This window comes from Chrysochloris asiatica, unplaced genomic scaffold (genome assembly GCF_000296735.1).
Source record: "Chrysochloris asiatica unplaced genomic scaffold, ChrAsi1.0 scaffold00074, whole genome shotgun sequence".
NCBI lineage: Eukaryota > Metazoa > Chordata > Mammalia > Afrosoricida > Chrysochloridae > Chrysochloris > Chrysochloris asiatica.
Genome location: NW_006408592.1, coordinates 13,808,991 through 13,836,654, shown reverse-complemented (window position 1 = coordinate 13,836,654; position 27,664 = coordinate 13,808,991). Strand labels below are relative to the sequence as shown.

The window sequence follows — 27,664 nt, the reverse complement described above, 5'->3', positions numbered from 1 at the left end:
GTATAGGGTTTTCGAGCAGAAAGCCTCATCTTTCTGCTGAGGAGAGGCTGGTGGATTCAAACCAATTCAATTGAAATTGTGTGGCCTGCAGTCCACTCTCTGTCCTACACATCTACTGTGCTGTAAAACATATAGTGCATATACACATAGTGTACATTCAAGTATAACCTAATAGGATTTCATTATATAAAAAAAGAATTTTAGGTAGCACAACCATATCAAGATCTCAGTGAATAACCCTAAAATCATTCATTTCTTGTTCTAGAAGAGAGTAAGACAGTCATATAGCTCTGCACTCTAGGATGTCATACTGAAGATAGCTGGAGGGTCATTAAAGACTCCTGCAGGAAAGGAAGGATTTAGACAATGATATACCTATAGTTTTATTTCCAATACACAAACTATTGTTGATTTTATTTAACACTTTTTCCAAAACAAACAGCAATATGAAAAAAGAATATTATATTAAATCTAACACTAACAGTTGAACTCTTACATAGTAGTATGTGTTATACTGAAATGAACATTGTAACCACTCTTCCTCCCTTTATCAGTACTGTCCTTTACAGAAGACATGAAAGTATCCAGTTGCCTAATTCCTTTAGAATGCATACTTTATTGCCTAATAGACCTTTGGCCCTGCTGATAAGAATTTTAAGCTCTTTTTACAGACAGAATATGAAACTATTAAATAAAAAAATGATATAGATGAAAATAATAAAGTGCTTATAATTAAAACCTGATTAAAAGTAGTAGGTAGTGAACCAATGTCTAACAAAGGCAAGATCAGTAATAACTGAAAATCAGAAGGAAAGCTTCATGGATATGTTAGAACTTGAGCTGATATTAAATATGTCTGACATACGGGAATCATTACAATCAGTAAATTTACTGAGACATGTTTCTACCTTTTCACCTAAAAATTTCTAATTTCACCTGGCCACTATTTCTCACCTTAATCTAATCTCACAAACATTTATTAGCTTTCATCATATTAGGTTAGGACTGATGTCAGGCTTGGGAATGCAAATATGAACTGCTCTGACAACTTTTTAATAAATGACTATAGTTCATTATGATCAGATGTCGTGGAAACATGCAAAAAGAGTAGATTAATTTTGCTTGAGGAGTGGAGAAATTTAGGAGGGTGATGTAGTGGACTATGCACTGGGCTATTAACTGCAAACTCAGCAGTTAAGAATCTTTTAGCCAATTTGTGGAAGAAAGAGGAGGCTTTCTGCTCCCATAAAGATTTATAGCCTCAGAAACCCTACGGATGGTTGCTGTAAGTCAGATCAATTTGATGGCAGTCAGGGGTTTTCTGGTATAAATTTGTTTTTGTTGTTGTTGCTAAGTGTTGTCAAGCTGGTTCCCATACATAGCAACCCTGTATAGTGTTTCCAAGGCTACAAATCTTGGTGGTAGCAGAAAACCTCATCTTTCTTTTACAGAGTAGCTGGTGGGCTCTAACCCTTGACCTTGTGGTTTGCAGTCCAGTGCTTAGTCTCTAGAGACACAACACTCCTTTGGTATATATAGTTGGTAACATTTGAGCAGCATCATTCTCTTGCTCAGTAATCTTTATGATCTGTGTGTTCTGTTGTGGACAGATACCTCTTCCATTCTAATTCAGCACATAGTTCAATAATCATGTTTGGCCCAGATCTTATCATTATGAAAAACCACACCCTTCCAAAATTTTAATTTAGGGCAACCTATTCTCTCTCTTTGATGGCCTCACTTTCCCACATACTCTCTCTAGTACACTAATACCAGTAATTCACGGACTCTAGTAGAGGCTGTATCCAATACCCTACCCCCTTTTCACTGTTGAAAACTCCTCTCGATATGCTTACTTTCCTCCTTATCTGGTTTAGACTTCATGGTTCATCATAACCATCTCTGTTTGAAATCTAATTCTCTGCTAGTAAAACATAAATAATAGCATTTTGGAAGTACAAGGTTGTTTGAATTCATGTCTGTAAACAGTGATTGGTTAGTTATAAATACTGATGATACATCCCTATTCTCTACCAGACTATACAGCTATATAAAGTTATTATTTTTAGTTGCTGTAGATTTCAACTCAACTGTGCAAAGTACAGCTGAAATTAGGACTTTCAAGACTGTGATCTTTTGGAAGTATATTGTCAGGTCTGTCTTCCTAAGTGCCTTGGGTGGATTCAAATTGCCAACCTTAGCTAGCAGTCAAACACATAACTACTTATGCCATCCAAGGACTACACAGAAATCTGCATGGAATTGTTTTACTTAGACAAGTATGGAGTCATCATGATTTGGAAATCAATGGCAATGGGGCGTGGGAGCAGTCAACAACTTCTTCCTCATACAAGTAAGTGGTGTCAGTATGGTGTGCCTTCAAAGAATAAGCAGAATTAATCTGAAGAATCAGATGAAATTCTTAATGATTTAATGCATTTTTTAAAAAGGTTCGTCAAGGATATGATTATTAACAATCCACACAGCTGAGCCAAACCAACTTTAGGACATTGGAAAGCTGTTTATTTTTCACAATGACAGGTAGATATGTGGAAAAATCCGTTTTAACTGAGATTTAACTTGAAGCATCTTTAGTTAAATCTTTTTCAGTGTCAAAATTACAAACAGCACAAAGTCTGCATGTCGAAATATTCCTAGTAATTCTATATAAGACTGTTATTATTTTTTAAATAGGAAAAAAAAAACCCTAAGCAGAAAGCACTGACAACAGAGCTGGTGGCAGAGGGCTCTAGGTCCACAGACTGAGAAAGGCAGTGTACCTGCAGGCAAGAGGCTGGCTGGCAAATTGTGGCCTTTGGACATTTAAACAAATATGTATTTTCAATGTGGTATGTGTACATAGAAAAAAAGAAAGAAATACTATTAGCTGATGGTGCCTGCAGGGGACTGTAATCATTGCAATGCTGACAAACCTTCACTCAATTCACAATAAAAGCTAAAAAAAAAAGGAATAAAAAAGGCCTTAGAAGAAATCCCAAATATTTAAGACAAAAGTTATTTCTGGAAATAATTCAGGATTTCTAAAAACAAAGATTTCTAAACATCTGATTTTAAATCTAAAGTTTATGTTTTATCTCCTAAATCAATGCAACAGATTACTTTGCCATTAAACTAAAAACCATCCCTAAGCCAGAGAGAATAAACAGCAATTAAAACACATCACCACCACGAAACAAGTTCTAAAGGCTTAACCATTTTTAAGGTTCACTACTGCACCAGACTATGGAAGGATTCAGGCACAATAAATTCTGAGTACAGACTACATACCAGGGGCAAAAGTTAAAGAAGTAGCAATTGAAGATAATGAAGGCAGTAAGATCAGTGAGGAGACAATGAGCAAATTTACTTCTATGTTCTTGTACAAGTGGGATAAAGTCTTACTGATTAAGCCTCTCTAATACTTTCACCTTAATACTGCCATGATTGTCTTAGTTCAAGGCTCACGAGCTCTCAAGACTCTTTACCACAGTGACTCCAAATTCTCAATTGTTTAGAAAAATATTAAAGAGTTGCTAATTTCTTCTCATTGTTATCACAGCAATTTTTCTGAAATAAAGGTCTGATTATACTTGTCCCTCCTTGGATGACTCCCCACTGTTTAAAGAGAATCATTCAGATTTCCCAATTTGGTATACAAAGCTGTTCAAAATTTGGATCAACTTGTTTTATTAAGCATTGTCTCATCTCCTACCACTTTTATACTCTCACTTTTACGTTTTGACCTTACTAACATTTGTGGTCTCTGCTATGCACGTATACCAGTATAACTGTTATTTATTTTTCTAGGTCTTCCATGATTATTCCAAGGCCTGTTGTTGCTGTTAAGTGACACTGAGTCGGTTCCGACTCAAAGCAACCCTGTATAGGGTTTATGAGGAGTGGCTGGTGGGTTTGAACCACCACCTTGTTGTTCAAATCGACCTTGTGGTCCAGTGCTTATCCTACAGTGCTACCCCCAATCCAAGGAGAACCAAAATGTCCCACTAAATTATTATTTATGTATTGCACTGAAAACACATAGATTATTCCATTTAACACAGGTTCATACATAGCATTGGTTCAAACATCTGAGAAAATGTGAGCTCCACATAGAAAGATTTATCTTACTAATCTTTTCCAATTGAAATACAATAAACCAAAGCACAATCAAACCCATTGCCACTGAGTGGATTCCAACTAATAGTGACCCTATTAAGGGTTTCAAGGCTGTAAATCTTTATCATAGCAGAAAGGCTCCTCTGGTGTATTTGAACTGATGACTTTGTGGTAGCAGCCAAATTCATAACCCGCTATGCCACCAGGGTTCTTTATACAGTGTTGTTGTTACGTGCCGCAGAGTAGGTTCCAACTCATAGTGACCCTGTACAGGGTTTCTGAGGCTGTAAATCTTTACGGGAGCAGAAAGCCTCATCTTTTTCCCATGGAGCAGCCCAGTGCTCATCCTACAGAACCACCACCTCCATCCATAATACTTAGGTCAATGTATACTCAGAGCTGTTGTTATGGGCTATAGAATAGGTTCCCTACTCATAGTGACCCTGTAAAAGGGTTTCTGAGGCTCTAATCTCTATGGGAGCAGAGAGACTCATATTTCTTCCATGGAGCAGCTAGTGGATTCAAAACAGCTAGTAGAGCAGCTTACTGGGCAGTTAACAGCGCAATGTGTAACTCACTATATCACCAGGACTCCTATTGAGAGTAGGTTCTAAAATACTTTAGATCAGGATTTGGCAAACTTTTCTCATAAAAGGGCAGAGAACATATATTTTAGGCTTGGCAGGTTATGCAATCTCCACTGCAACTAATCAATTCTGCTGTTTTAGCACAAATGCAGCACAGATGATAGGCATATGAAAGAGCATGGCTATGGTCCAAATTAAACTTTATTAGTAACAAAAATTAAATAGAACATCATCTTCACATGCCGTAATCTATTATTGCCTTGACTTTAAAAATCATTTTAGAACATAAAAAGCATTATTAGTTTGTGGACCATGCAAAACAAACCTTTGTCCCATGGGTCCCAGTTTGCCATATCCTGCTAGACACATTAATCTGTACCGCAAGACAATTTTGTTGTCAAACACTAACAATTATTGTAATACCTTCGCTCAGCGCGCTCCTTCTTCTTTAAGGCAACATCCAAATCTTGTAACTGCTCCTCTAATTTCTCACATAGCAGTTTCTGAAGGAGTAAAATAGATGTCATTTCTTTATGAGCAAACACCTTTCCAAAATCATTTATCATGTTAAGCTTATGGGCATTTTGAAAAGAAAGCTGGTAAGACATGACGTAGTAAACATTTACATTTTCCTTGTGTTTAATTAAAGAGGTGCCTGAGGATCCACTAATTACAGATGAGCACACGATCTCTGAAATTAAGCACGTGTTAGAAAACACCCTCTGTGAGTATTCTCCTGATGGAAATAGCATTTGGTTCAACATATACATGTAACCCACTCAAGCGCCACTGAGGCAACTAACTCACAACAAATGGGTTTTCAAGGCTATAAATCTTTTTGGAAGTCAAAAAATTTATCTTTCGCTCGTGGAGAGGCTGGTGGATTTGAACTGCTGACCTTGCAATTAGCAGTGCAGTGATTATCCTAAAACTCCATCAGGGCTCCTTGAATATGTAACTGACTATAATAAAATAAAAATTATTCTAAGATAGTTTTTAAGGAATGGAGTTACATGAACAGTAAAATATAAGAGACAGTTCACAATTTTTAAAAAAGATAATAAGTTATTAAAGTCAACTAAATTGGGAAATGAATAAAGCCATTATCTTAAAATTGGCATATGAGGTTAGTATTTATTTTATGGGGGCTATGGCACTAAAACTTCCTGTTCTTCAATTTTAAAACTGCAACTTGTGTGTTCAATTTACCACAGTATGATAACTGGGTTGTCACTTTGGTGCTGGAAGCTATACCACCAGCATTTTAAATACCAGCAAGGTCACCCAGGGAGGACAAGTTTCATGGGAGTTTCTATACTGCGAGATAAAAGGAGGACCTGGTTATCTACTTTTGAAAAAACTGGCCAGGGAAAACGATATGAACAGCAGAGGAACACTGTCTACTAGAAGTTGAGACTGTCTGCTGGAAGTTGAGCCCTTTGGGTTAGAAGGCACTAAAACTACAACTGAAGAGTTGCCTCCTGTAAGGAGAGCCAACCTCAATGACACCAGATAGAGTAAAGCTTTAGGAACCTTCATTTGCTGATGTGGCACAAATCAAAATGAGAAGAAACAGCTGCAAACATTCATTAGTAATCAGAAAAGTGGAGTGTACAAAGTATGAATCTAGGAAATCTAGTAGTTGTCAAAAAATTAAATGGAATAAAGAACAGTATCCTAAGGCATTAAGGAGCAGAAATAGAATGGTATTGTCTGTTTTGAATCAGACAATCATGTGGACTACTATACTGGGAATGACAATTTGAACAAGAATGGTGTCACATTCATCATCAAAAAGATCATTTCAAGATCTATATAAGTCCAATGCCATGGCTAATGTATAATATCCATATGTCTACAAGGAAGGCCATTTACTAAAACTATTATCCAAAATTATGCATTAACCTCTATTCCCAAAGATGAAGAAATTTAAGATTTTACCATTTTCTGAAACTGATCAATAGTGCAATCAAGATTCACTGATAACTACTAAAGTTTTCAAGACTAAAGTTGTTAAAAAAAGAATAAGGATCAGTAGTTAGAAACTATGGCCTTGGTAATAGAAAGAACACTAGAGGTTATATGACAGAATTACGCATGGGTTAGCATTGTGGGATAAAGCAGTGAACAGCAAGGTTGGTTTTAACTACAAAGTCGGGAGTCCTTGGAAACGCTATGTAGGGTCGGTATGAGTCGGAACCAACTTGACGGCACTTAACAACAACCAACTTATTTATTTTTTTTAAGTATCTTTCTTCAACAATACAAACTGTGACACATTTGGACCTCACCGGATGGAACGCACAGGAACTAAATTGACTACATCTGTGGAAAGAGATGCTAGAGAAGCTCAATAACAGCAGTGAGAACAAGGCCAGGGTCTGACTATTTAGAAGAACACTCACTGCTCATATGCCAAGTGCAACATGAAGATGAAGAAATTACAACAAGTCCATGAGTGGCAAAGTATGTCCTTGAGTATATTCCACCTGAATTTCGGGACCATCACCAATTACAGATTTGACACACTGAACAATAATGACTGAAGATCAGAGAAGTTGTGGGATGACATCAATGAGAACATACATGAATAAAGCAAAAGGTCATCTAAAAGACGTAAAAATGAACAAAATGGATGTCAAAAGAGACTCAAATTGCTCTTTAAAGCAGAGTAGCTAAAGTATATCTTTATAAAACAGCTAAACAGAAGAATTCGAAGGGTGTCTTGAGAATAATTATAATGAAATGACATAAGTTTTTATAATTATATAAAATATAATAAAATATGCAATAAAATCATTATGAAATGTACAAAGACAGAAAACCAAAGGAAAAGAACATGCGCTGCACTTCTTAAGCTGAAAGCACTGAAGAAAAAATTCAACCCTCAAGTTACAATACTGAAAGATTTTATGGCAAAATATTGAATAATTCAAGGAACATCAAAAGAGAACAGAAGGAATACAGAGTCACGATACCAGAAAGAACTGGATAATGCTCAATCATTTCAGGAGGAACCATATGATCAAGAACCAATGGTACTAAAGTAAGAAGTATAGCTGCTTTGAAGGAATTGGTGAAAACTGAAGCTCCAGGAATTGAGAAATATCAATTGAGAGGTTTCAACAATAAGATGTAATGATAGGAGAGCTGATTTGCCCAATCCAAGAATCCTGGAAGACAGTTATCTGACCAACTGACTAGAAAAGATCCATATTTTCATCCATTCCAAAGAAAGATGAACGAACAGAAAGTACAAAGTATCAAATACATATAAGTAAAGTTTTGTTGAAGAAAATAAAAATGTTTGTATCAGTACATCAGTAAAAAACTGCCAGAAATTCAAGAAAATTCAAAAGAGGATATGGAATGAGGGATATTATTGATGTCCTTGGGTAAAAAAGATGTTTACTTGTTCTTTATTGACTATGCAAAGGCAATTAACTGTGTAAATCATAACAAATTATGGATAACATTAGCAAAGAATAGGACTGCTAGAGCACTTAATTGTGCTCATAAAGAACCTGTACATACATCAAAAGGTAGTCATTTGACCAGAACAAGGGGAGATTGTATGGTTTAAAATCAGGAAAGTTGTGTTGCAGGGTTGTGTCATTTACCATATACAGTTAATCTGTATGCTAAGCAAATAATCTGAGCGCTGGATTATATGAACTCCTTGGCATTAAGACTGAAAGAAGATTCATTAATAAACTCTAATATGCAGATGACACAATCTTGCTGAAAGAAAAGAGGAATTGAAGAACTACTAATGAATACTAACAAGTACAGCCTTAAATGTGGATTTCACCTCCACATAAAGGAAACAAAGATACTTCCAAATATACCAACAAGCTATATCATGATAAACAGAAAAAAGACTGACATTGTCAAGGATTTCATTTTATTTGGATCCACAATCAATATCCATGAAAGCAGCAGTCAAGAAATCAAACTATATATTGCACTGGGCAAATCTGCTGCAAAAGATCCTGAGCCATATTTTGTTCTGATGCACAGAGGGTTGCTATAAATTAGTACCAACTTGAAACCTCACAAAAACACTAACAACTTAAAAAAATACAAACTCGCATGAATCAGGGTAGTAAGAGATATGTAATCTATGTTTCTCTTGTTGTTAGTGCTGTGGAGTCGATTCCAACTCACAGAGACCCTGTACAGGGTTTCCAAGGCTATAAATCTTTATGGGAGCAGAAAGCCTCATCTTTCTCCCTTGGAACAGCTGGTAGTTTCGAACTGCTGACCTTAAAGTTTGCAGCCCGAATCGTAACCACTATGCTACCAGAGTGCCTTATGCCTGGTAATATTACCTATAAAAGTTCTAATAAGAAAGTTAAGTAGAGGAGAAAAATAAAAGAGGATGAAAGAAGCAGAAATGAGAAAAATCTTATTTCTACCCTTGGATCTGAATTTGTGGTTATTTATTTCTATAGTAAACTTGAGAAAAGAATGAAACTGTGATTTAAGTTTTATAAAAATTAAAGAGCTTCAGAAAATTGTTTTTAAAAAAGATAAAATCTGAAACTAATTTCAAAGAAGTTTAAACAACAGGTAAGCACTATTTACAAATGTCTTTGAAGATAAAAGATGTTTGATGGCTGCCAAGAAGTATTATTAACTTGAATATGAAATCAAGGACAATTCAGTCAGAAGAGACAGAGGTGGGCTGGCTCATACATGTTGGCAAGGAGGGCAGAACCATTCTCCATCAGGAATGATCATCAGAGGAGGGCGGAGACAGGCAGTGTGGTATCCACTGTCACAAGAGTCACACAGAAGAATCTGAAAGAAACCAAAATTTAATGTCAGCATAGAGTACCATAATAATTTTTTTAAAATGCTCTGATAATCTGACATACCATTAATTTTTTTTCAAATAAGACTTAAAATGTTTTTTAAGTTTCCAAATTTGTTAAAAATAAATTATTCCAGAGCTAGTTGGAATTCTTTTGTAGTGGGTGATAAGAACTATAGACCAATATAATCAGCAAGGAAGAGTTTTACAGTTTAAGTATCATACACTACCCTACTAAAATCAAACCCAAACCACTGCTGTGGTCTCCATTCAAACTCACAGCGACCCTGTAAGACAGGACAGAACTGCCCCATAAGGTTTCCAAAGCTGTAAAAGTTTACAGAAACAGACTGTTACATCTTTGCTTCACTGAAGGATTGATGGCTTTGAACTGCCATCTTTTAGTTAGCAGCCAAGCACTTTAGCCACTGACCCATCAAGACACCCAAGATATCCCAATCCATATGGTGGTTGTGTGTTGGTGAGTCAGTTCAGGCTTGTACCATCCTGAATAGGGTTTTCAAGGTTGTAAATCTTTAATGGGAGCAGAAAGTCCGGTGGATTCAAACTGTTGACCTGACAGCAGTCCAACTTGTGACCTAAAATGCTACCAGAACTTCACCCCACGACATAATTAAAAAAGAAATTTTTTCCATATTAAATAGCATTTCAATCTCCTACCTCTGCAAGAAATATTTATGGGTAATTTCATCATATAAATTCAAATGCAAAAGGGACTGAATGAAAAAATGGTACTAGAGTAGTTCTTTCTAAGTATCATCTAGTTGGTTCCAACTCACAGTGACCCTGTATAAAATTCAAGGCTGTAAATCTTTACAGGAGCATCAAACTTAATCTTTCTCCTACCGAGTGGCTAGTGGGCTTGAGCCTCTGACCTTGTGGTTTGCAATCCAGTGTTTATCCTCCACCATGTTCCCAGGTACTATAGTTGTTGTTAATTAGTGCCATCAAGTCAGTTCCAATTCACAGCAACACTGTATAGGGTTTCCAAGAAGCAGCTGATAGATTTGAACCACAGATCTGGCAGTTCAAACTGCCCCTGAAAACCAGTGCTTATCCTACAGTGCCATACCAAGACTCCAGGTGCTACATACTACAGTTAGGACCACCATAGTCTAATACAAGGATAACAAAAAAATTTTAAGTTGATTGTTGTTGTTAAGTTGTTATTGAGTAAGTTCTGACTTGGAGCAGGGTTTCTGAGGAGTGGCTGATGGGCTTAAACTGCTGACCATGTGGTTAGCAGCCTAGTGTTTACCCTACAGCACCACATCAGGACAGTTTATAATTATTTGTGTTTTGATGACCAACACAGTAAAACGTAAATTGGTACCCTGATAATGTTTATGAGCATATGTTTTGATGGAAAGATAGAATTTACATAAAGTTATTTAAAATATTCATTTAAATAAATTCTTCTATTAATTTGAAAACATTGCAATTTAAGACAACACAAAACTTAAAAGGAGTCCTGGTGTGGCGCTATGGGTTAATGTACCAGACTACGAAGCTTGTTGAACTGCAAGGTTGGTGGTTCAAGCTCACCAGCTGCTCCTCAGAAACCATATAGAGGAGTTGCTTTGGATTAGAACAAGCTCAATGGTACTTAAAAACTTTCTATTTTTATATAATTTTAGATCTACATTATTCTTGTGTGCTGCTTAGTCAGGTTTGTTTTCGAGAGCAGCTGGTGAGTTTGAACTGTTGACCTTGCAGTTCAACTGCAAGTTTGAACTGTTGACCTGTCAGTCCAGTGTTTATTTTATAGCAACTGAAGAGTTATAAAGATAATACTAACTCCACCTCACCCCAAACATAAAAACCCAAAACCCAATGCCATCAAGTTGATTACAACTCATAGCAACCCTACGTGCAGGGTTTCTGAGACTATAAATTTATATAGGAGCAAGTAGCCTCAAATTTATCCTGTGGCATATCTGCTTGGTTTGAATTGCCAAAACAGCTATTAGTAGCCCAATATCTAATCCACATGGCACTGGTGGTGGTGGTGATGTGCCATGGAGTTTGCTCTAACTCATAGCAACCCTGTATAGGGTTTCTGAGGCTATAAATCTTAACAGGAGCAGAAAGTCTCATCTTTCTCCCACAGAGCCACTAGTACTTTCAAACTGTTGACAGACAGATTTGTCTGTAACCACTATGGTACCAGAGTGCCTTACAGTGCCACAAGGGCTCCATAAAGATAGCACAGAATTCCCATCTACCCTTCAGCAAGTTTCCACTAATGTTAATTTCTTGTATAACTATGGTACATCCATCAAAACTTATAAAGTCCTTCAGTTTGCTATTATTGATGTTCTACCATGATTAAGCTGGGGGTTTGGGTTTTGGAGATTACCACCAAAGGTGAAGTATCCTGCTTATCATATAATATTCAGGGATACACGATATCAACATGACTGATTACTGGTGATATTAACTTTGTTCAGCTGGTTATAAAGGACTTCACCAGATTTCTCCACTCTACATTTTTCATACTCAATTCTTATTAGAAGCACTAAGTCCAGCCCACCTTTAAGAGAAAGGAAATAAAGTTCCACTTTTTGGAGGAAGGCGTATCAAAGAATTTGTGGATATTATGTTAAAATTACCATAGTAGTGAAATATTTGGGGAAAGATGCACTGAAACTAAGCAATATCCTGTTCTCCTGAAAAGTTTCACTACTAATTTTAGCATTTATCTCTGAATCTTGCTGATGGGAGAGGTGGGTTTCAATGGTAATTTCTTATTCCCGTCATTCCTTCTACATTTATTATCTGGGATGTTTCTGTAAAGAAAACATGTTCCATTTCATCAATCCTTGCACTCACCTATTTATTTCATTATGAAATAATGTATACTTAGTTGGTGTTCGTTTTCTGGGGACTGATCTGTACTTTTTTTTTTTTTTAAAGCTCTTCTTGAGACTTTCTAGGATCATTTTAGAATTTTTTTTCTGTCCAAGTTCTAGAACCAGTCATTTCTCCAAAATGCCCTGGTTACTTTGAGGATAGTATTTGAAACCAACATCTGGTTGTGTTCATTAGTACTGAACATCCCTATTTCTCTCAGATAGAACCAAGACATATATATTCACCTACCAACTCATATGTCAGCACATATTTTATACTTCTATGTCTATATTAAAAGAAGCAAGGTATCTCTGACTCTAATCCAGCATTACAGGGGTAATTTCAGCCTTCAGCCTTAGTTATTGTAATTTCTTTTTCTGACAATGAGATATCTGGCTCCTATTATCTATAATATATTTATTTAGTTAATTCTCAGAGATTCAAACTCATCAGCCATTCCTTGGAAGCCTTACACATGGTTGTATGCATCGCAACTGACTCAACATCACTTAACAGCAACAACAACAAAAACAATATACATGCAGAAGTTTATGGGTGTTAAAAATGGCACTCAGCTGCTACCTGAAAGGTTGGAGGTTTGAGTCTGTCTGCCCAGAGATACCTCAGAAGAAATGTATAGTAGTCTAGTTCTGAAAAATCACCACTGAGATCCCTCTGGAGCCCTGAGTTGTACTCGGATACATGGGGTCACCATGAGACAGAAACGACCAGACAGCAGCTTGTTTTGGTTTAGTGTACATGTAAAGGAGAATTACTAACCAATACCATAGTGGGGACTTTTAAAGTGGGAAAACACCTTTCCTCTTCCTCGCTATAATGAAATGTATTCAAACTTATAATACCAATATTCAGTACTAAGTTGCATTAGTGCTAAATTACATGGAATTAATAGATAATGGAATTATTCCATAATTTTTTTGAAACCCCTCATAGAGTTTTATGACTGATTACATAGGCTAATTCTATCCATCATATCATTTCTATGTATTCTAAGTTTCAAATAAAAACCTTACAAGTATACCTTTAGAATTCAACTTTATTTCAAAACTACTGATTATCTAAACCCTGCAATAAACATAAAAGTCCATTTAAATAAATATTGCTACCAAAAAAAAATTCAGATTTCCAAGCCTCAGTCAATTATTTATCTATTTTGACAAAAATTTCTGGAAAATACGTTAGAATTCTGCATTCACCTATAAATTACTTTAGCATGTTGCTGTGAGCTCAGTAAGCGCAAGGACCATGTCTTCCTAGTTCTACATTATACTCTTACCACTTAACCCACTATTTCCTTGGTATTTTGACTTGAGGATTATCTTCAAGTACTTGGCATAAGAAATCCCCCACATTAGTGATCTTCAGTTTCCAATGCCTTTCTCTTCAGCACAGAAACCAGTAGTGGTATTTTCATAGATTAGTTGTTAAAATAACCAAATAAATAAAAATCCTACACGTACTCCAAGAAAGGTACGTTGTCTCTTCAGTGTCATTTCTGTTTACCCCATTTCCTTCTCATTTCTTCACATCCTCTTATCCCTGACAGCTATTGCTGTTTTAGTCCAAATCCACTCTTTTAGTTTAAGAAGACATTAGCGAAAGATAAGATGAAAATAAAATTGTTACTTATTATTTGATTTGGAGAGTAGAAGATGGTTGTCTCCAGTCTTCTCTTGGCCTTACTCTACACAAAATTGTTTGACCTAGTTTTCATAGTCTTGATGATCATTAAAATGCTTAGAAAGATTTTGTCAGTGTAATGTCAATTTCTATTATTATCAGATCTAATGCCATTTTCTGGTTCTCAAGTTTATTTTTTACTTGATCCCTCTGAAACTACTAGGAGATGATAAGCTTCCGTGATAGATCTTGGCATAAAAGAAGAAAAGGACAAACAAGCCAGGATTAATTTTAACCCAGCATTTATTAGATGTCAGGAACTGAGCTACCAGCTTTACACAAATTGTGAAATACATCATCTGGAAAAAGAATATGGTATTAGTTCCATTAATATATGAGGAAATCAAGGTAGAGCGAAGACAGCACTCTGTAACTGGTGGGAGCAGGATCAGAATCCAATTCTGTCTTCCCATTACACTATATTGCTTTTTATGAAAAATGAGCTTTTTGTGAAAATTTGACTGATAATAATTTTCCAAACTTTAGTGGATCTCAAAAAGTTTCTGTTACACACAACTCTACCTATGGTGAAATACCTTTCTTTCCATTTCTTACTACTTAATACCTGAACTGAAGCTTGCCTTTAAATTCCAATGTATTGAAAAGAACACAGGCTTGGGCACAAACATGGGCATAACTAGAGTTTCTTTAACAGACTCACTGTGAGTCTGAGAACATTCTAAAAACTTTCCATTGTAAACTAATAGTAACTGATTCCTTACTGTATGTCATTTTGGCTTATGGAAGGTTTCAAAGGAAAGATCTGTTCCCAGACAGTGGGTTAAAACCTGTATTTTGTTTTCTTAAATTTTTGTTTACAATGGCCCATTAAGTTTTAAATTTTTATAAGTTTATATGTTTAATTTCAATGTTTTATCAAGAACACAATAAAGCTTTCAGGACTAACAGAGTTAAAGTTGGTATTTCAGAAATATACAAAAAACCTGTGAAACATTAAAAAAAAAAAAAACCAAAAAATTTAAATAAATATTTCAATCTAGGAGCTGGTTATCAGGTGTACAGTCTAGCAAGCAGAGAAAATACCAGGCAATTGCAAGTATAATCCTGATCTTTGGCCTTGAATGAACTGGGTTTTAAGCTGAGAAGTAAAGATGAAGGTTATTTTATGGCACACCAAGCTTTGTAATATTTTAAAAAATTCAAGTCATAAATATAGAAGAGTTATTCAGGCTATTTTGGGAAACCAGAGCCTGCCTGTAATATGAATAGTGCTCATTTCAGCCAGGTACATACTAGTTCAGGATGGTTCGGAAGGCCACATTTTTTGCATGGCTCATCATCATCAGCGGGAATAGCTTCTTCACATTCTTTTTCTTCTTCCTCTTCTGAAACTGCAGATGATTTTTCACTGTCGGACCCCTCACTTTCATCATTGCTGGAATATTTCCACCTGCCACGTGTGCGAGAACCAGTCCATCGAACTTTGCCTTTAGGTTTTACCTTGTACAAAACAAAAAATGGGGATAATTTGATATAATAAAAATGCTTTTACACAAAAATACTCTGATTATATAAATATTACACAGCCACTGTAAAATAATCAATGCATAAGGCAGAAAACTGAAAATTACTGTAATCACATCACCAAATATAACTAGTATAAAACTTTGGTACTATTTCCATTCTTTTTGTATGGGAACACAGTAAACTTTCTGTCTTATATTTCTCTATTCACAAAGTATTCTCCTAATACCATTTCAAATGACTGTATAATATGCCATCACCTAGCTCTATTTACCTAATCCCCCATTAGACATTTACATAGTTGTTTTCCATTTTTTCACTTTCATAAACAAAGTATCCTGTACATAATTTTTTTGCATATACCTCAGTGGTTAGGCTAAATTCCTTGAAAAGGATTCTGGGTCAAAGGTCATGTATATTTTAAAGGCTCTGCAACAGAGCATTAACTATTTTTTTCATATATTGTTATGCAAATTTAAGCATAATTTTAAAACAATTCTAGATGTGTCAGAACTAAATATAAAATCCTGACACCAAAAATTTATTATTCAGAGGAAAAGTTTAAAAAGTTATAAATGGCTTTTTATTGCCTGGTTTGGTAATCTTTTAATACCTCTTACAGGTTCATTTCTACACTACCATTCCCCATCAAAGTGTAAAACGATTCTAACAACAAAATAAAGAGGACAAATCTTAAAATAAATAGTTAAAAATTCAGTTTTTCAGGGACTAAAGAATCACTTACAGTGAAGGACCACCTGATCCTTCAAATAAATTAAAAACAAAAGTAACACTTTTAATCATAAATTCCCATGGACTGGCCAAAAAATTCACTGTACACGATATTGCTTAAGAAGATCATTGACAAGAGAGCCCTGGATTTTCTGAGACTAATAATTAAAAAGGGGAAAAACAGGAACTCAAATATACTGGCAATGAGAGGGTAATTAACAGGGCTTTTGTGAAGGGCAATGTGGCAATAACTATCAAAACATAAAATATTCATGCCCCTTGATCCAGCAATTCCAATTCTAGGAGTCTATTCTGAAGAAATACTCACTCATGTCCAAAAGGATCTTCAATGCAGCATTGCCTGTAATAGTGAAAAATTGGAAACAACCTAAATGTCAATCAATAAGGGAGTGCTTAAATAAACTGAGGCACAGCCACACTATGGAACATTATGTGCCTATTGGTAAGCAAAAGAGACTGTACTTACTGACACAGAAAGAGTTCAAAGACACATTGTCAAGTGGGGAAAAAAAATCACAGAAAAATGAATATTTTGAATCATGGATAACCGCTTATGAACTTACAGATAAATGTATGAAAAGATGCTTTATGTACATCATACTGTCACTAGTGGTTATGGGGTATTTTTTCTTTTTGTTATGCTATAGCCTAGGTACTACTTGAATATATTTTAAAAAATAATAATATATTTGTATTCTGGCCAAAACTTTTTTAAAGTTTAAAAGATGACAAGATTATACAATCTGAAATTTGGTACCTGGTATTAACTACTGAGAAAAAACTGCTTAGATTAAAAAATATATATATACTGTGTTTTAAAAAACAAAAAGGTTAGCTCAGAATGACTAGTTACAGCCAAAAACAAAAAGTTATAAACAGAGGCATATATTTCTAATTGGAAATTAAAACTCAGTTTTACCTTGCTTACTTTAGAGTTTGTATCCTTCTCTGTTTTTTTCAAATTATCTTTTTTGTCTGTTTTTGGGAAAGCTGTTGATTCTTCTTCCACTTCATCTTCTGCTTCTCTTTTTTTTTCAGCTTTCTGATCTCTAATCTCAGCTACTTTCGCTGTAGGTCTAGATATTCTTGGAGACCTCCTTAAAGTGCGACCCACATTTGCTTTCTCTTCTTCTTTTTCTATCTTCTCCAGCTTGGTTTCTGGTTCAAGAATTTTTGAGGGAGAATCTGGCTTCTTCTTTCGACTGGATATTCTAATTGTTAATTTGATGCCCTCTTTCTGCCTTTCAGAGGTTATTTCTCTATTTTCTGAGGCAGGGGTTTCTTCTTCAGGAATCAATTTATACTTAAATTTACTTTTTTGTATAGAACCCTTTGTCTCAGAAGAATCCTCTATGCCACCGGCCTGGACATTATTCAGATTATCCACTTCCACTTTCAGTGACTCTGAATCCTCTTTCAGAATTTTTGGGTTTACAGCTTCAAGGGACTGACCTTTAGTGGCACTTGCACTCTGACACTCTACCACTTCTTTTTCTGAGGTTAGTTTCTCACAGTGAACAGACAGGATGGTTGGTGACGTTTCCGCTGCTTTTAGAGAGCCTGGCTTTTCTGGCTCTTTTTCAGTAGTCCTCGTAACTTCTTCTGGTATTGGACTCAATCTTTGTGTGTCCTTATCAAAAAATGTCTTCTTGGACTTTTCTAACTTTTCAAGACATTCTTGGAGTGGTGGGCGCTTATCTTTCTTACTTTTCAGAGACTTCTCTTCAACTTTAATGGTACAAGATTCAGTGGTAGATGTAACAGTTTTTAGAGAGAGATCCTTTGCCATCTCATAAGCATCAAGCGAGGTTTCCATTTCTGGAAGATCAGGTTGTCCTATCTGCTCTTTCTGACTCTGGGTCTCTGAAACTGAGTTATCTGTATCTTTTCCAATAGGGACCACTTCCTTCTCAAGTTCACCTGTTTTTATACTTGCTATGACAGAATTTAAGGACTCTGTTCCATTTCCCTCTATGATGACATTGTTGCCCTTACAGGGGCTACTGCTATCTTCCTTTGCCTCTATTAGTTCTGTCTTAAAATTTGGAGTTACCTTTTCATCACCAACTTCTCCATTTACCAGTAGTTTCCCTTCAAGGCCCAAAGTAGTAATTGTAGAGATTCTTTTACAAGTCTCTTCCTCTTGTTTTATTTCATCTTTCAAAAACTCTTTTGTAGGAGTAACTGATTTACACAAAGGTCCTTTGACTGGACTGTCAAAATCATCACTCAGTTTGATTTCTCTCTTTTTCAATGGTATCTTGGCCTGTTGGTCATTTTTAAGTTTCTCAGTTTCTTCAGTAGATTTCTCAGTAAGTTCTTGAGAAGATTTAACATTGCCACCAAATTCTAGTCTCTCAGGCTCCTGTGCCAGTAGTTTCTCCATACTATTTTTAATATCTTTAGAGTCTACTCTACATTCTTTCACTTCAACTTTAGTAGGTTTAACATTTTCCTTGAAGGAATCACTTTTTTCTTTGATACTCTTTTTATCTTCACTTTCTAACAAAGGTTTTTCCAGCTTTACTATGACTGGCAATTTCACAAGTTCCTTTTCATCATCTTTTTCTATTTTTATAGTAGTCTCTTCTAGAGCCTTGGGTGCAGAAACTTTTTCTGAATTGACTTGCTGCTGATCAACTTTCATCTTTTCACTTTCTTTCTGTTCCTCTAAAAAAATCAGAAAAAGTTTTAATTATATACGCTTTCAAAGTTATCCATTATTAAAGTTTAATATAATGTTTTTAGGTACCATTGAGTTGATTTCCAACTCATAGCGACCACAAGTAACAGGACTTTCATAACTGTAAATTTTAAGGAAACAGATCACCAGCTCTTTTTCCTACAAAGCTGATTTACAGGCTCAAACCACAAAATTTGTGGTTAGCAAACAAATCCTTAACTGTTATGTAACAAGCATTCCTTCTCAATACAAAGGGCTTTCAAAAAGCTCATGGAAAAATTTCATGATCTTTTAATTCCATTTTTTCAATGAACTTTTTGAAAACCCCTATTATATACTAGGATCCTGCTGTGGCACTGTAGAATATACTCTGGACTGCTAACTGCAAGATTGTTGTTAAAAGTGCCATCAAGTCGATTCCAATCATAGCAATCCTGTATAGGGAGGCTCAAACCCACCAGTTGCTTCTTGGAAATCCTACTCAGGGTTGTCATGAGTCAAAACCGATCCAACACATAACAGTAAGTGTATGTTGACATTTGAAGTTTCTGTCTTAAGAGAAACGACTTTAATCATTGGCTATGTTAGACTGAGGTTTCTGTTTTATATTTCCAGTGTTAGTATTCTGTATGGCAAACAAATATATTCTCAGCACTGATAATTTATTCTAGTTCAAAATAAGAGACTGAAAATACTACAAAAGGAATTTCCCATAGACCATACTGTTTTACAAACTAACAAATGTTCTTTACAAATCACTGAGCACTTGTTTCATAAAATAACATGAGCATGTCTATGTAAAAATAGTTGTTTTATGTACTCAGATTATGAAAATAATACATATTCTATACAAAAAAAGAAACAAACAGAAAAAAAAATTGCACAATCTACTACACAGAAGTAAACATTATTAATATTTTTGGCTAGTTCCTTCCAACCTTTTACTTTTTTAACAAAGCAAAGATCATAATCACTTACTTTTCTTTATCAAAACATTAGTATTTTCTTATGATATTGAACACTACACTTATCCTCAATGATGTCATACTACAACTTAAGTTTTCAGAAGTTGGTATCTAAGAAATTTTTAGGTTAATCTGTCAATTCCTTTGTTACCATACTGACACTACATTTTCAACTTTTATAGTATACTCACTAGTTCAGATTTAAATAATAAGGAAAGTCAAAATTCAGTAAATAGTATAATCTCTGAATGGGAATAGATTTCATGTTGCTGTTATGTGCCGTCAAGTCAGTTGCGATTCCTAGTGACCCTATGGAACAACAGAACGAAACAAGGCCTGGTTCTGAATTAGCCTCAGGATTGCATAGAGGCTGTATGTTTATCTGCAGAAATTTAGTACATACAGTGCTTTCAGATTATATTATCTACATTTCCACCCCTTTAAACATAGCTCTGGTAGCATAGTGGTTACGAATCAGGCTGCAAACCTTAAGGTCAGCGGTTCGAAACTACCAGCCGCTCCGCGGGACAAAGAGGAGGCTTTCTACTCCCGTAAAGATTTACACCCTCGGAAACCCTGTACAGGGTCGCTATGGGTCGGAACCGACTTGACGGCACTTAACAACAACAACAAAACAAACATAGCCATGCAAAGCTGAAAAATATCACAATTCCAAACAGTTTTACCAAGTAAGAAATTTTTCTATAAAATGCTGAACAGATTCTTGCTAAGATGATAAGCCAGCTAGCTATTATACAATTTCATGGAAATAGAAATTGATAAAAGTGAGAAGATGAAATAGGACATGTTTTTTATTTAACTGAGAGCTTAAAGAGTTTTATTTTTTTTTACACAAAGCACCATTTCTTTTATGTTTAATCATGTTACAAATAGGTAATTGTAATAGTTGAAAAAAAAAAGAGAAAATCAAGAGCCTAAGAATATTAATATCACTCTTTCTTCTTCATACTGTGATTTGACACATAAATTGTACTAAGAAATTTTTTAAAATGACAGTGATTATTTAATATGTATCATCGATTCATAAAATAGGTCTAGTAAATTCCCATTTATTGAGATTGGATGGAGTATCAGAAAATCTGCTTAAATGAACAACCTTGTTAACAATTAAAATATACAGATTACCATCTAAAAAATGAATTAAAAACTAATACTAAGAGTTTACTCAATACAATTTATTATTGCTGAAGTTTATGGTTCAGAATTTCAGTTGTGTGGGTCATGACAAGCTACGGATAACACTGCGAAGAATGGGGACTCCAGACACTTAATTGTGCTCATGTACATAGACTAAGAGGCAACTGTTCTAACAGAACAAGGGGACACTAAATGATCTTGAATCAGGAAAGGTGTGTGCCAGGGCTATATTCTTTTACCAGACTTATTTAATCTGTATCCAGAGCAAATAATCCAAGAAGCTGGATTTTATGAAGAAGAATGTGGCATCAGGATTGACTCTTTAACAACCTGTAATATACAGATGACACAACATTGCTTACTGGAAGTGAGGACAACTTAAAATACTTACTGATGAAAATCAAAGACTACACAGCCTTCAGTATGGATTGCAACTCAGTGAAACAAAACAAAAAACGAAGATGGTAGAGTGAGGAGCAACTTGGAGAGTCAGCCTTGGGGCCGGGGAATGGATGGCTCAGGCAGTTGAGTGCATCTGATGGACTATGGGGCTGCTTCATCCTAAGAACATTTTCCTTTAGGTGCTTTTATAATTTCGTCATCTCAAACAAAACAAAATTCTGAACTCAGGACTTGGAAAACATGAATTTTAACAATAAACTTTAAAAAGATATCTACTAAGTGGTTAAATCAGATTAGCATCTCACATTCAACTTGACAACTGTTTTTTACAGGCATTTTCATTTAGGAGAGCAGTGACTCTGGAGGATAAGTAGATAAGCACTGGACAGCAAGCCACAAGGTTGGCAGTTCCATCTCACCAGCCTCTCTGAGAAAGATGAGATTTTCTGCTCTGTCAAAGATTACAGCCAAGGAAACCCTATACAGGATTCACTATGAATTGGAACCAACTCAAAGACACTTAAAAACAACAGTAAATGAGCCTAACCAACAAAATCTAACCAAAAGGGAAGAACATGCTCAACATTTCTCAAGATGAAATAATTATAGAAAAGATTAAAGCCGTGAGTTACAATATTGGAGGATTCTATAGGCAAAATAATGAATGATGCAGAAAACATCAAAAGGAAGATACAAGGAATACTCAGAGTCACTGTGCTAAAAAGAACTGGGCTATGTTCAACCATTTCAAGTGATAGCATATAATTAAGATCCAATGGTACTGATGGAAGTCTAAACTGCACTGAAGGCACTAGTATAAAACAAGACCCCGGGAATTCACAGAATACCAAGTGAAATGATTCAACAAAATGATATGGTGCCGGAAGTACTCACGTGTCTATGCCAAGAAATTTGGAAGACAGCCAGCAGACTAACCAATGGAAAAAGATTCATATTTGTGCCCACACCAAAGAAAGGTTATCCAACAGAATCTAAAAATATCATTAATTTCACATGCAAGTAAATATTTTTTTTTAGTGTTTTATTGTGAATTGTATGAGTTTACATGGGAGATCATTAGTTTTACATTCATTCTATCGTACATTGTATCACTGCCATGGTTACAATCCCCTCCATGCATCATCAACCAACCAAAGGGTATACTCTGCGAGCCTGCCCCCTACACTATCCCACCCCCCAGTCTTCAGCACACAGTCGCTCTCCCTCTCTGGATCTAAAGCCCCCAGCTGCTCCATCGCTCCACGTCATTGTCTCTGCCTCCATCTCAGACATCACTGTTTCTCTGGGTAGGGTCCCGCTCTCGGTTCTTCTCCGTTGATGGTCCCAGGGACCTCTGCTCCTAGACTGAAAAGTTAATCACTTCCTTCCTTGCTATAAAATGTCTACCTTTACATTTCCTACCTTCACAATCAGTCCTGATAACAATTATTCACTATTGTATCACAAGAGACCCATCTGCATTTTATTTCATCAACTCCAACCAAGGCAGATTGGATGCTACTCACTGGAGATTCTGCCTTCCTCCAGGCCCCCTGTCTCTAGGTTCCCTCTTGAAAGCTTGTAAGCCAGTCACTTCTTGCCTTTGTAGCCCTCCCCCCTCCCCATTTTGGATAGCCAATGTCCAAGTTGCCCATCCCTGTCTACTCTGTGTGTGGAGGGGGTGGGAATGATTCTTGCTGTAAGAATTTGTTCCCTCTTTTGACCTACTGCTTCCATAGGTGTAGGTCAAGTTCATCAAACTGCATCAGATTACTCTTTTTTTCCTCTTCTTTCTTCTTCTAGTTGAGCTCTGATGATCCAGTCATTGAAGACAAGTGGGTATTATCTGCAAGTGTGGGTGTTCTTGCGCATATGCGCTCTCTTTTTATCAGCTGAACGCTTCACTCTCTATATTGTAGGGCTTAGATCGCCACTTCATTGTTGTTTTTCCCTCACTTCCCCTTACCCGTGATAAGCATGGTCACCAATCAGAGTGTGTACTCCCACTGAGTCTTAGTCATGGAAGGGGGTTTGAACTGAGGGGACCCGATCACTTGCCTTGATATTTCCTGGGCAAGCAACTTGTTTGTTCTTGTAGTAATAGTCCGTCTGCCTCTATTTTAGTTTTGTATTTTTCCTGTAGGTCTTTCTATCAAGAAGTTGCTTCTATTCTTCTAGCCGCTCCAGGATGGTCTGCTAGTCCTTTCAAGTGAAAATTTTGCTCTCTGGAGATTTGGATATGGTTCAGGCTTCTACCTATAGTCTTATGTATTGCAGAGGCTCCACAGGGAGCCTCCTTCACTGGGCACGTTGTAGCCCCATTTTAGGTGTTCCAATCAGTAATACGCAGAAGACGGAGCAAGTAAATTTTTGTGAAAATCTTTTAAAAAAATGGTTGCACCAGTAAATTGACAAGGAGCTACCAGAAATTCAGATTAAGAAGAGGACATGGAACTAAAGATATCATTATTGACATCAGCTAGATCTTACCTGAAAACAAAGAATACCAGAAAGATGTTTACTTGTACTATATTGACTACACAAGGCATTTGACTGTAGATCATAAACATGAAAATAAGGGGAATTCCAGAACACTCCACTGTGCGCAGGGGGAACCTGTACATAGAAGAAGAGGCAATCGTTCAAACAGAACAAGAGAACAATGAATGATTTAAAGTCAGGAAAGGTGTACGCCAGGGTTGTATCCTTTCCCCAAATTTATTTAATCTGTATGCTGAATAAATAATCTGAGACACTGTATTATATGAAGAATATGACATCAGGATTGGAGAAAGAATCAGTAAAAACTTGCGATACACGAAAATAAACATTTACTTGCTGGAAGTGAAAAGGAGTTGGAGTACATACTGATGAAGACCAGTATGGACTGTAACTCAATGTACAGAAAACAATAATCCTCACAACGTGACCAATGAATAACATCACTATAAACGGAGAAAAGATTGAACTTGTCAAAGACTTGATTTTGTTTGAATCCACAATAAACACTCATGGAAGCAGGAGTCAAGAACTCAAACAACATATCGCACTAGGCAAATCTGCTGTAAAAGATCTCTTTAAAGTATCAGGGACATCATGTTTGAGAAAGTAAAGGAAAAAGAGGAAGCCCCTCAATGAAATGGAGTGACACAGGGACTACAACTTTGGGCTCAAACATAACAACTGTGAGAATGAAGGAGGACTGTGAAGTGTTTCATTCTACTTTGCAGACTTGCTATGAGTTGGATTCAACTCAATGGTAATTAACAACAAAGAGTTTAAATGTATTACTGAGAAACATTATCTACAGTCATCTATTGATCACAAAAGCATATTTAAACAAGTTTGGTTTGGAATCAACCCATGCATACATCAACTGTAACCCTAAAAAAAAAAAAAAAAAAAAAATTTTCTTCACAACTAGACCAATAAATAGCATCATGATAAATGGAGAAAAGATCAATGTTGTCAAAGACTTCATTTTGCTTGATTTCACAATGAGGACTCATGGAAGCAGTTGTCAAGAAATAAAATGATATATTACCTTAGGCAAATCTGCAACACAAGTCCTCTTTAGAGTGTTCAAGATCAAAGCTATCAGTTTGAGAACTAAGGTGTCCCTAACCCAAGCCATGGTAATTTCAACAGCCTGATATTCATAGGAAAGTTCTACAATTAATAAGAAAGACCATCAAAATATTGTGTTATTGCTATGTAAACCCTGTTAAGGTTTTAATTTCTTCAGAGACTCCTCTTCTAAGATTTGAGAAATAAAAAATAGCATAGTGATTTCAGACTCTGATTCAAATCTTATATACCTATGTTATTGTTATTTAGTGTGGTCAAGTCAGTTCTGACACACAGTGACCCTTTATAAGGTTTCTAACGAACAGCTGGTGGGTTTGAATTTCCAACCTTGCATTTCGAAGTATAATACGTGCTGAGAGTAGAAATATTAACTCTAAAAACAATTTAGAAATAGCCATTCTAAATCCTGAAGAAACATATTGTATAGCTGAGCAATTCTACTTCTAGAGAATATCAAACATAGGAATATACAGAGATATGTACATGAATATTTGTTGCAACACTGCTTTGAAAGGGAAAATGTGAACATATCCATCATATAGGAAAATAGATAAATAATAACTATATAGCAGTACACAGTGTCTCTATGGGTCTGAACGGATTTGGTGGCACTTAACAACATACAGCAATTAAAATGAAACACATTTACATAAGTCAATGTTAATCACAAAAAAAGTTGTAAAGGGACAAATATCATTTATTTATGCTGTCATATATATATATATGTATAAAACCCAAAAAAGTTTATCTATGTGAATGATTCCAAAATTGTGGGAAAGAAGTCATATTAACTGTTCCTGTAATTTTCTATCTTTAATTAAAAGCAAATTTAGGAAAAACACTGAAAACTATTAAGTCAGCATACAGAGTTCTTTGTTGTCCTGGAAGACAAGCACTAGACTGCAAATTTCAAGATCAATGGTTCAAAACCGCCATCTGTTCCTCAGAAACCCTATACAGGGTTGCAATGGGTCAGAACTGACTTGACGTCACTTAAAAAAATCCACAAATGAGGATACAGGCATCTTTTACACTCTTAAATGTTAATCTGAACAATTTCTTTAAAAACGAAGATGAGAGAACAAACAAGATGGTGGATCAGGTGGAAGTGCAGTAAGGAGCTCTGTCAGCAACAAAACAGAATACCCAACCAAGCAGGCTCAGGGGATGATCCCAGAACTCTGAACCACATATAAATAAATATTTATAAGGTTGGAAGGCTTACAGATGGAGGAATTTGTGGCAGAGGCAAGGAATCCATTGCTTTCAAATCCGGGAACCTCAGCAGCTCCAAGAGCCAACATCTTGGGTAACACCAAGAGGGGGACGGATCAAAGTGGCCACAAACACCTGGCAGAACCGAGGAGATAAAGGTGTTGACATTCTTTTCTTTTGGTATCTGTTCATTGGCCCCTAGCTCTCTGAACACCTCCATTCTGGTGACTACAGGGGTGCCTGAGCTGGTGGACAAACCAGCCCCACCCTCGGAGGGTTCTACTACGCATGCGCACAGATCTCCTTGAAATTTAAAGAGACAGTTTACCAATTAAAACCAAATGGCCACAGCCGGCCCTGAACTCTTTATAACTAGAAAAAAGGCCTGAAGGGGATTGCCGAGTGGGACAAGCAGACAAAAAATAGGCCAAAAATTAAATCCTATGTTACATCATCAAAACGAACAACAGTGGCTTCTCGACATTTCTCAAGAAGAAGAGTGAAAAGGAAAGCCCATTTCCTAACCACATCTATCTGGAGGCAATCAGAAAGCATAAAAAATACGAAAAGATATACCCATCTAAGTATTAAGGCCACAGATGACCCCTGAATATGCCAAAAAAAACAGAAGCAGACCATATCTGCACATGTCCAGAAACGAGATAAAGTGACTGAGGAAAATGAGCTGGAAGAAGACATACAATCCATACTGGAAGATGGGCAGGCTTTGGAAATGCCTGAGAAAGATTTCAGAAAAGTGATTATAAAATGTATCAAAACACTATACAATGGAGTTGAGAAAAATAAGGAAGAAGTCAGGAAAGCGCTATAGAAACAATCAAATAAGATAAATATAGCATTGGAAACAATTCAAAACCTACAGAAAGAGGTCCAAATATTAATAATAGAATATCAAAAATGGACAATACATTGAAAGGGCAAAGGAGTAGACCTGAAGAGACAGAAACTAGAACTAGTGATCTAGAAGATGAATCTCTCAACACTACCAAGATAGAAGTGCAAACACAAAAAAGGATAAAAAAAATCTGAAGAAAGCCTAAGATTCGTGTTGCATAACATGAAGAGGAACAGCTTAAGAATTGCTGGCATTCAAGAACAGGAAGAAACACACAAGTCCACAGAGGAGACAGTTGAAGAGCTTCTGGAAGGAAATTTTCCTAACATCATGAAAAGTGAAAAGATAAGCATTCAAGAAGCTCAACGAACCCCAGGATAGATAGACCCTAAAAGACAATCACCAAGACATATAATAATCAAGCTCTCCAAAATCAAAGATAAGGACAGGATCTTGAAAGCAGCT

General features: G+C 36.0%; 1 protein-coding gene across 1 annotated transcript in view; it reads right to left on the bottom strand.

The window, feature by feature from the left end:
• RSF1 (remodeling and spacing factor 1) overlaps positions 1 to 27,664 on the bottom strand; it is a 179,625-nt gene that overhangs the window by 23,759 nt on the left and 128,202 nt on the right. Inside the window, exons 6-9 of the mRNA XM_006864993.1 lie at positions 17,252 to 19,002; positions 15,349 to 15,555; positions 9,402 to 9,506; positions 5,127 to 5,206 (exon numbers count right to left, since the gene is read on the bottom strand). Coding sequence (XP_006865055.1) covers positions 5,127 to 5,206; positions 9,402 to 9,506; positions 15,349 to 15,555; positions 17,252 to 19,002 — 2,143 coding nt within the window. The remainder of the gene's footprint in view (positions 1 to 5,126; positions 5,207 to 9,401; positions 9,507 to 15,348; positions 15,556 to 17,251; positions 19,003 to 27,664) is intronic.